This window comes from Dermacentor variabilis, chromosome 1 (assembly GCF_050947875.1).
Source record: "Dermacentor variabilis isolate Ectoservices chromosome 1, ASM5094787v1, whole genome shotgun sequence".
In the NCBI taxonomy this organism is placed as follows: Eukaryota; Metazoa; Arthropoda; class Arachnida; order Ixodida; family Ixodidae; genus Dermacentor; species Dermacentor variabilis.
Window position 1 is genome coordinate 139,503,145 of NC_134568.1, and position 10,616 is coordinate 139,513,760.

General features: G+C 43.7%; 1 protein-coding gene across 1 annotated transcript; it reads left to right on the top strand.

Annotated features, from left to right (window-relative positions):
- The first annotated feature begins 418 nt into the window (after positions 1-418).
- On the top strand, positions 419-6,513 carry LOC142585363 (bis(5'-nucleosyl)-tetraphosphatase PrpE [asymmetrical]-like). Its single transcript, XM_075696079.1, has 2 exons — positions 419-974; positions 3,548-6,513. The coding sequence occupies exons 1-2, from the start codon at positions 591-593 to the stop codon at positions 4,049-4,051; spliced, it is 888 nt and encodes a 295-aa protein (XP_075552194.1). The 5' UTR covers positions 419-590; the 3' UTR covers positions 4,052-6,513.
- Positions 6,514-10,616: the final 4,103 nt, after the last annotated feature.

A 10,616-nucleotide genomic window follows, 5' to 3' on the forward strand; every position in this document is an offset into this window, starting at 1 on the left:
GGCACTACGAACGACCCCGCCGAGCAGAATCGCCAGCAGTTTAGAAAGGCGTGTCGATCGCAGCGCCGCTATAGTATTCTTCGTCGTCACGCGCTTCACCGCAAAGCATGCGCCGCCCCAGCCGCTCGTTCCACTCAACCGTATTCTAGGACACTCTAGGTACAGTGAACCATAGAGTTTCCTACTCTATGCAGTGAACTAGAAGCAATTATTCTAGTACACTGTACTCTAGGCAGCGCTCATGAGAACCATAGAGTATAATTTTTGTAGGAAACTCTATGATGAGAACCCCCCGTAGACACTAGCGCCACAGTTCCCTCTAGGCTATTTATTTGAAAACTCTATGCTTGTAGTCAAACAGAAAAGTAGCGCCCTCTAAGTAACCTCCTTTGAACTTCGGTTTTGACGCCACTGGGCAGGCCGTTTAAAATTACTGGAGCGCACGTCTTGGTACGTGGTTGTGCATGAGCCATTCCATGCATGAGCCCGCATGTTCTCGGGCGTAGTACCGGCGTAGCAGCAAGGTAACAGTGCGCATGTGAGATTGTGTAGAGCGTATGGCATGTAAGCCTTGTGATCGTCATCAGTGAATGAGCGGTTTCTTCAGAAATTCGCCGAGAAGCCATTCAAGAATGGGAGCGTTATTATCCGTGGTCGTGTACACGGCGAGGTCCTACTTACGCGAACCGGTGAGCCGCAAGCACCCATTCGGTTTTCCCTTGCCTCCCGAGATCCACAAAACTCTCACACCAGAGTACATTGAGTCTTTTAAGCAAGTCTTTGTCGTCGGCGACGTGCATGGTTGTTATGAGGAGCTCATGGATCTCCTTGCCGTGGCTAAAGCCAGGGAGAAGGACACACTCAAGTTGTTCGTTGGCGATCTTGTCAACAAGGGACCCAGAAGCGAAGATGTACTCGAGTTTCTTATCAACCACCGTTCGTCTTGTCACTCCGTCCGTGGCAATCACGACGAGGTACGTCGTCTGGTGCAACACAGCGTTGTTGCAACTTGCTTTTGTCTGTGTCTGTGCGTGTTTGTGTTTGCGCTGGCAAAGAGCTCGATGATTCAGGCACAATGTCCCTGTCAAACGGACGAATCGGTGCAAATAGAGCGCTGCCTCACGTCATTTTCAAGCATGTTTAATTCCGAGCAGTGTTCCAACATTGCACATTCGAGCATGCCTCGTCGTTTCGTGCGCCGGATAGGTTCTACGCGGACTTCAGTGAGGATGTAAACTGACATAAGATGTGGACAAGATGTTCTCACAAGACCTGCTGTACAGGGCAGTAGGGGGAAAATTTTCATTTGTTCAAGTCATATAGTAGGCCTTGCATTCTCAAGTGCTACGGTATGGCATATTTCAAATAAAGTCTCTCTCGTGTTTAAACACAAGCAACAATACCCTGGGCAGCAGCTCTTCAGTGAAAATAACTTGGTCGTACATTTATGTGTGCTTGATTGACCCGGGTGATTGCTCTGCCATACATAGTAGCATTCCCAACATTGTACCGTTTTATGGCAACTAAGTATAAATAATAGTTTAACTATGACTTGCACAAGACACCTTCAACAGGAAGAGATAGCGGGCTGTAGGTAGTGGATTCAGCTGCCGCTTGGTTGCGAGTAAAGTCCCTTCATCGGTGGACAAGAGCAGTGTGCAGGCACTTTAGTCGAGAGGAACATCATGCAGCCATCACCTTTCTCTTGCGTTTTGCCAGGGAATTGGGGCTCCTACGCTGGTCGTAGATGCCATCACTGAGAGCACCCTCTTTTTTCCATATGTACTTAATCCTATCCTCCATCCATCTTGAAAAGCAAGCCAAAGCTCCATCATTTTCATACATTTTGTCATCATCATTGAAGGTAGGCAAGTCATATTAAAAGCATCTTGATTATCAGCTTCTCTTGGAATGTATGAAAAGTAACTATTACTCAAAAGTCGTTGCCAAAAAATTCTCCCATTCCTATATCTGTGTTTGAGGCTCAAGTTTTCTGGTGGCATTGCTCAGTGCTAGCATATTTCAGCTGATGCAGCATATTGCTGCTGATCATGTGCGCTTGTGTAAATTGAACCGAAGGTAAATGAGATGTGTTTCTGTGATATGGCTGCGCTATCATGATGCTTCGCATAATTCTATAATGCCATGCATCAGCTCAGTTTGTGTTTGGCTTATCTGGCTCAACTTAAAGTGCATAATGCATACGGACTAGGACTAGGCAAATGATAAATAACTTTGTGGTTAATCAATTAATGCTTTAATCATAATTAAGTTTTCTTGTGGTTTAATTAATCACAAGAAGAAAACTTAATTACGATTAAAGCATTAATTCCTTAACCACAAAGTTATTTATGATTTGCTCAGTCCTAGTCTGTATGCATTATGCACTTTGATGCCACATTGATGTCACAAGAAAAATAAGGCAGGCATCAGTGCAGACCCTTGCTCAGCACTCCACTTGGCGGAGCAGCAAGCAAGAGGGCAGCAAATTGGACTTTAATGTGCCTTCTAAGGCTGTGCCTGCAGGTTTCTCAAGACAGAAGCCACCCATGCTTGCTACACTTTGGGCAGCCGAGCAAAACTCCCATGCCACGCCAGCATCTCTTCAGTGCAGCTCACCTGACTGTTATTAAGCAACAGAACTAGGGTGTTCTGTCGCTTAATAGCAATCGTGCAAGCTGTGCTGAAGAGGTGCATTTATTACAGAAGGCTTCTTTGCTTTGAAAGCTGGACCATTGATGATAACCATGTGAACTTAATATGCTTGATATATTCACTCTCACAAAGTGTTGCTGACAGGAAACAATCCATTCAGGTAGCATGGTTTGTTCTTGCTGCAAAATTTATATACAGAAACCACCATGTTTGTTGATATTATAGCTCGTTTGCAAATCCACAAATCTGATTAAACAATTAAAATTTTTCAATTACAGTCAAACCTCATTAACAGAAAGCTGCATACGACACGAAAGTACCTTTGTCACATCAGACATTCTTTATAAGCATATATATATATATATATATATATATATATATATATATATATATATATATATATATATATATATAAATTACATTATGTTAAATATAAATATGTCAGATTTGCTTAACTTTACTTTTTTATATCCAATAATGAACTATATCCTTTTTCATTATATCAAAAGTTGACTGTATTTAGGTTTCACAGTTTAGACACCACTCCTAATGGAGACTGGTCACATCAGGTTTTTACTTAGAGCATGTATTATGATGCATCTGTACAGGACACATGTTTTGCTCGGAATTGAGTTGGCTGATTGGCAGAGGAGGTAGATTGAGGTATATTTTACAATTTCTTCCACTAATATATAGTGTCGCAACGTTCTGTAGTAAATACTGTATACAATAAGCACTACAAATGCTTGCAGGTGTATAGGGGACATTGCCTGTTTTTCACGCAGATGCTTTAAGAATGAAAAAAAAAAGCCACTGGTATTGGCTACTATTGCATTTAGCTGAAAATTTTATCTTGCCATACAACCTTCCATTCCCTTTATCTCCCACCTAGGTGGTGCTTCGGGAGTACTACGCCTCACGCAACCCAATGTATGCTCTCCCTGCAGAGAATAATTGGATTAAACAGCTCACAATGTGCCAAGCCCGCTTCCTTGAGCAGCTTCCCTACACTTTGCTTATGCCAAGCCTCAACACTGTCATTGTGCATGCTGGTCTTGTTCCTGACCAGGGACTAAGCACATCGCTGATGGACATGGTCACCATGCGAAATGTCACTATTGATGATTTCTGGGAGAAAGGCGGCATCAAGGCCACCTGTAAGGATGAAGAAAATGCTGAGCCCTGGGGCCAAGTGTGGAATGGGCCACATCATGTCATTTTTGGCCATGATGCCAAGCGCAAGCTCCAGAAGTGGCGCCACTGTACGGGACTTGACACTGGGTGCGTCTATGGCAATGCACTTACTGGCATATTCATCACTGGGCCAAGGGCTGGCGAACTGGTGTCGGTGAATGCCAAGTGCACCCACCAAAGGCCTAAGGACAAGCAGAAGTGACCAACTTTCTCTCTTGTGCCTCATTAGTAACTGGAACAAAGTGCTCTTCATTTATACGCATTGTGAAGTCAAGGGGGAAGTCCGCTGGTGTTGATGAGAAGCACATCTCTGTGCAAGACTAGTCATATTGCAGAAGGAGCTTGCTTACCCTTGGGCCTCTTGAACTCTTCTGGTTGGAAAATTGCTCCATCTTCAACTTTCCTCATTTATGTCTCAGAAGGGCATATACCTCCGACTGTGATGATGGAAGCTTTGTGATATTTTTGTGATAGGATGTGTAAAAAAAAAGGGGGGGGGCAATGCGTTTTGCTATGGCTTCCTTGTTCTAATCAACAGCAAGGTTACTCAAAAGTGCCTATGAAGTGTGCATGTGTGCTTCAGCCCCACCTTGTGGAAAAATTTCATTCAACACTGGTGAATAAAAAAAGCTATTGTGCCTTGTGCCAAAGGGAAAAAAATAGTTTGGACCTCATTACCTAAAAAGGTTGTGCTTCTGAGAATAATTCGAGGCTCACACTTGATGCAGTAACAGTGAAAAACAACGCTCCCATTGCTGTTAGCATTAACAGCAAAGTTAGCAGCACAATTTCTTGTCAGCATTTGGCTGATGGGGGTACCAAGTGATTCCAAATTGTGAGCATGGACTGTGCAACTATTTGAAACTTTCAAATAATGAATTGAGAAAAGTAAATTTGAAACAAAGGAGTTAACATTCTGCTGAATTGTGCTGGAGAATGCCAAAAAGCATATGTAGACAACATTGTTCATAGCCAGCCATTCAACCCATAGCAAAGATGTGTGGAATAAAATGCACTCACTATGGTTTTGATGAGTGGTAGCATTCAATCTAATCTAACACTTGCACTTTCTGCAAGGATGCCCAAGCAAATACATAGTGTCACCAGGTGTGGGTGTAGAAAGCCGTTTTTCTATTTGGAGCAGTTTGACTGCTCAGTAGTAAGCCCATTGCTCTCAGTTTCTTCGTTGCTCGGTTTACACACAAATGCAAGTTATGTGGATTGTCACTGTACTATACATTAGTGGTGATGCTTTACATGGCATGCTGTTACAACCATGAATCACTAAAGCAAATGGTCAAAACAGCATGAAAACTTCGTACCTTAATGTCAGTACATTGGGTGTTGATAAAGTGAGAGACTGTTTCTAATAATACGCCTGTCACACTGGGCATTTTAATGTCATTCGAATCGAATGGCATTAGCATCAAATGACATTATTCGGCTGCTACATAGCGATATTTAATATCATTAGCACCGAATTACTAACGCAAGTAAATGAGTTTGAGAAACTCATTCGGCTTCGCACTCGAGCTAATGTGTACACTCAACCCCAAAAACAAAGCAAAACAGGACAGAGCGTTTGCAAATTGAAAGCTGTATTCGTAAAGAAATAATAACTTTTTCGTGTTTTAATGGACTTGTTACTTTAAAAGAGACAAAATCTGTATGGCAGGCTGTCACAAAATGTTGTTACTCTCCAGCTCAACAGCATCTGGCTGCCGCCCATGCCGCCGCCACTCTGTTCATCAGCAATATTGTAAACACTCGGGCACCTGGCTGCATGTTTTGGTTAATCAGGCATCAGCAAGCACTGTATATGCACTTATGCAAGCACTTTATACCTACCTTGTTCTACTTTAGTCGCCACATTTTTTCGGAATGGTCGCCATAATATCACCACCGAATGACATTAATTTTTCGAGTGTAGCACCTCTGTGGGCGAACGACATTCGTTGCACTGAATGCCAGTCGATTTGAATTACATTAAAACGCCCAGTGTGACAGGGGTATAGTTGCATACCAACTTCTCTGCCATTGAAATACAATGGAATTACACAATATTTGCTGTTAGCTGACAATATTTTCCTCTTCCATCCTTTGTGTTGTGCATTTTGTGCTGCGGACTTCTTTCTGTTAATAATTACAGTATTCCTTTTAACCCAAAATAATTTTATCACTGAATCTACCTTGAACTTGCTATGAAAATGTGTCACGCTACTTACACTTCCTCAGGTAAATGTTTGGTAAGTTCCTTTATCTTCGCAGCCAAGTTAGTGTGAAGTGTTCAGAGTATGGTGATCATACATGGTGCTTAGTTTGCCCCTTGTGGCTCTGATATCAAATAGTTGTATTTTTATAGTTGTACAAATTTTTTTGTATGCTTGCCGTAACACACAGCAGGGTTCGCAGATGTAACTGTTGTTAAAGCATGCAGAAAAACTTTTTCCATGTAAATTGTGCCATTTTCACATTATTACGACATTCATGGCTTACTTCAGAATTCTATTTCAAGTTACTGTTTGGTATGGTCATTGCTTGAATATTTTTCTGTGCCATTATGCATATCTTTATGTTGCATGATATCAGGGGTGGGACTCCTGCCCCTGTTGTGCCATTTGATACAAATGAAAATTCTTGAGCCAAACACAGAATGTTCTTTATTTAATTATAATTTTTTGTTCAGATTACCCTACGGGCTCGGAGGAGCATTGGGTAGGGGGGGTTACAGAAAAATGACAAATATTTAAGGGAAGAAAGGGAACTACATAGGAGAAACAAATAAATTTGTACATTGGAAAAAATGCACACAAAGTCAAGGGAGTACAATGCAAAACAGAGTTGAAAAACGATACAAATCCGATTACAGTACAAAATCATACAACATAGTCAAGCGAGCATCTGAAGTTCCAAAAGTTCACGAACTTTGGCAGGATCTTTTAATGAAACAACATTATTTGGAAGGCTATTCATAGTGCGATGGCGCGCGGTAATGCAGAGTTATTAAATGACTGTGTGCGGCCAAAAATGCGCCTGAAGCTGAGATGGTTATAAAGTCGAGTAGACGTGCGAGAAGGAATTTCAAGCGACAAACGGCGGAACATGAGCTATAGTAGTATTTATGGAAGAAGCATAGAAGGGTAACAGAGTGGCAGGAATCCAAGTGTGGAAGGGGAACATCTGTGTAATGCTAGATTGGTGACTGTAATTAGAAGTTATAAAGCGGGCAGCACGATTTTGGATGGATTCCAATTTATCTATTAGGTATTGTCGATGAGGAAACCAGATCGATGAAGCACATTCAAGTTGAGGGCTTACAAATGTTTGGTAGGCGTGTTGACGGATGGCACGTGGTGAAAGGTGCACATGACGATGCAAAAACCCTGAAGTTCTGTTAGCTTTAGCGCATATCTTCTCGATGTGAGAGCTCCAGGCAAGATTAGTAGAAAAATAAACGCCAAGGTATTTGCCAGTAGAGTCACGAGGAGCGGAGTTGACCGAAATTGCGCCACCCTGCGCCAGAACGGCTTCGGCGTGGTTGCTCCGGCAGTGGCCGCGAACATCGTGTGGATTCGTTCTCCGTAAAAGGGTGCAGCCGTTCACATTCCACGCGACGGCGCCTCCTGCACAGTTTCTCGTAATTTCGCTCTTATAACGCTACAATTTTAGGCGCTTCAGGCAAGTGGCCGGTGCGCGCGTGGTCACTCCCGGCTGTCGTCGCTGCTGTCGGAACGGCCAGGGCCGCGGTGCTCCCTAGCTGAGGCACAAAACAACGAAAAGTAGTCCGAGGGCTCTGTGAACCAACTAGATAATATGGAGGCGTGCGCTGCGGGGGGTTCAGCGGGCGGTCGTCTGACCCCAGGGGCCGATAACGTAGAACTATTCCAATCTGTTTTTATGTCCGTATGGTCAAGGCCCGAGCCATTTTGACCTAACACGAAGGGCTAGTGGCGGATTTGGAATAAAGACAGATTGGAATAGTTTTACATTACACTAGAAAGTTAAGCATTAGGTGCTTTGGAATCGCCCTGGTCTATTATGTAAAAAACGGCTTTCAAAAAAAGTCGTAGTTTTGCGCGAAAAGCGAAGCGTCGATTGCGGTAGCAATTTAGCAGACAGCTATGGGCGTCTTGCGCTGGAGGATGGATGGATGGATGGAAGGTAGGAGCGTCCCCTTTGAAACGGGTGATGGCCGTTGCCACCATGCTCAGTTTTTTTATTTTGTCTTTTATTTTTGTTTACCTGTGTTGTGTGTTATTAAAATTCGCGATTTTCTTTAGATACGTACGTCTTCCTACCCTTTTAACCTTATGTCACCTCTCTGCTTTTGAGCCACCAATCCTCCAATCGCCTTTTGCTAATTTCCACCGCATATTTATTTACATGACTATTGTTATCTCTGAACCCTAGGGCCTCAGGAAGCGTGACTGTGGCCGCATCGACATCGGGATTGATACCATCACATTTTAGTATGAGGTGTTCCATTGTTTCTACATATTTACCACACACAGTACATGTGTCTTCTTCTTCGGTAAATTTCTTTTTATAGCTCCGCGTTCTAAGACATCGTGACCTAGCTTCAAAGAGAAGGGCACTGCCACTTGAGTTATCATAAAACGCTTCCTTCCTGATCTTCTGTTTCCAGTCTCGATATAGCACAACACTATGCTTCTTTTCCATTGAATTTATCCAATTTTTACCTTCCGCGTTTTTAACCTGTCGTTTAATGCTCTGTCTTCGTCCTCGTGTCTGGCATACTTACTGGTTAGCTTCCTAGTTCTTTTCCGCCATTGTGAGTCAACGCTCTTAGCTACCCACCTGTTATCGTCCAATTTCCTCAGACGTTTTTCGTATAGGATTTTACTCTGAGCTTCCCGTGTTTCGAACGATGCCCAGCCCATATCCCCCTGTACTGCTTCGTTTGTGGTTTTCCCGTGGGCACCTAGTGCTAATCTTCCCACAGCTCTGATTTACTTCTAGTCTCGACTGAACCTCTGCCCTTAAACACAGGACCGCATTCCCGAAAGTAAGCCCCAGCACCATTACTCCCTTCCAAATACCCCTCAGTACCTCATACCTGTTGTACCCCCACAATTCCCTATGTTTCATTATCCCGGCATCTCTTCGCCCTTTTGCTATGAGAGACTGTTCGTGCTTTTCCGTGTACATCTGCCCTTTGTTTATCCATACCCCGAGATATTTGTATTCGGCCACTCGGAGTATTTCATGGCCTTGTATCGTAAGCTCCTGATCAGTTGTATCGTTGAAAAAACATCCCACCGGACTTAGCTGCACTAAAACTGAAACCTAAACTGTCTCCTTCGTCTCCACAGTAATTAAACAGAGTTTGCAAATCTTCCTGGCTATCTGCTAACAGTACAATATCGTCCGCATACATTAAACCCGGTAGTCGTTGCTCAACAACCTTCACACCTAATCTGTACGATTGCTTCGTTCTAACCTTGTAACCTTCTTTCCATACTTATCATGTAAAGCATGAACAGCAGCGGTGATAGAGGACAACCTTGCCTCAATTCTTTGTACACCTCGACAGTTGTCGTACTCTTTAATTCCTTCCCATGTTATTTCAACATTATTTTCTCGATATATTTCCTGTAGAAAATCAATTACCTCATGACCGATACCTTCATCTTTTAATATGTTCCACAGGAGTTCCCTGTTCGCGTTGTCGTATGCACCGCTTATGTACAGGAAGGCTAAATACAGAGGTCTATTTTCCGCCTTAGCTATTTCTATGCACTCGGTAAGCACGAACAGGCTATCATCTAAGCGCCTACCACTTCTGAACCCGTTCTGAAGTTCTCCGAGGATTCTATTATTTCTACCCATGGCTTCATTTTTAATTTCACCGCCTGCATCGCCAGCCTATATATATATTGTTTGAGGTATAGTAGCGGCGCCTGGTGGCGGCGCGCGAAACGTTATCCGGGTAGTACCAGTACCAGCTTGGGTAGTATCGAGCCCTGGCTGTGGCGAAGCACCTTTCTAGCCAGAGTTTTGCGTTGATTCGCGCTTTTTACTGCCCTGTGGCGAGTGCCAAAAAGCTCGTCACTTCTCACAGACCACGCTGCGAGCTCGTCGCAGCCTATAGTTTAACGAAAACGGCCTCTCCGTGTGCCGTGGGACGTAATGTTGGAAGCAGAAGGAATTGCAATAGCGACGCCGATCCGGAGAGACCTAGGGCGCTATAACGTAAAACTATTCCAAACTTTTCTATTCCAATTTTGCATTCAGCCTTCCGCGATTGGTCAAAAACTTTTTGGACCACCCGCCTTTTCACCTGTCTGTCACGCGACGTCACGAAAACCGCGATAGCTCCCCATCTGGTATAACGTGTACACACGGATTATGCATGATTTGACCGATCAAAAGAAAAATAGTTACTTCTGATTTGACGTCTTTTCGCCATTAGTCCTCGGCCATTGGTCAAAAGTTTTCGGGCTGCGCCCACTTCACCTGCCTCTCACGCGACGTCACAAAACCGCAAAAGCTCATCGCGCCAAAGTGACGTGTACGCGATAAAGATGTATTATTATGCCGAACAAAACTGAATTTTCTTCTGAATAGCCGCAGGCTGCCCCGTTCCGAAAGGAAAAAAAGATGGCTGCCCCCGATCGCTCAGGCGCTGGCTACTCGCACCTGTCGAAGAGCATGGGTTTATTTGCGTGTAATAAAACTTTCTACCTGGCCGTGTAACATTTTCGAGCACTTTCGACACGTTTACGACCTCGTTCTACCAACTCTCC

Excerpts from the sequence above, each read along its gene's own strand:
- LOC142585363 (XM_075696079.1), top strand. The coding sequence starts at position 591 with ATGAGCGGTTTCTTCAGAAATTCGCCGAGAAGCCATTCAAGAATGGGA. Across the intron at positions 975-3,547 it reads TCCGTGGCAATCACGACGAG|GTGGTGCTTCGGGAGTACTA; the intron begins GTACGTCGTCTG and ends TCTCCCACCTAG.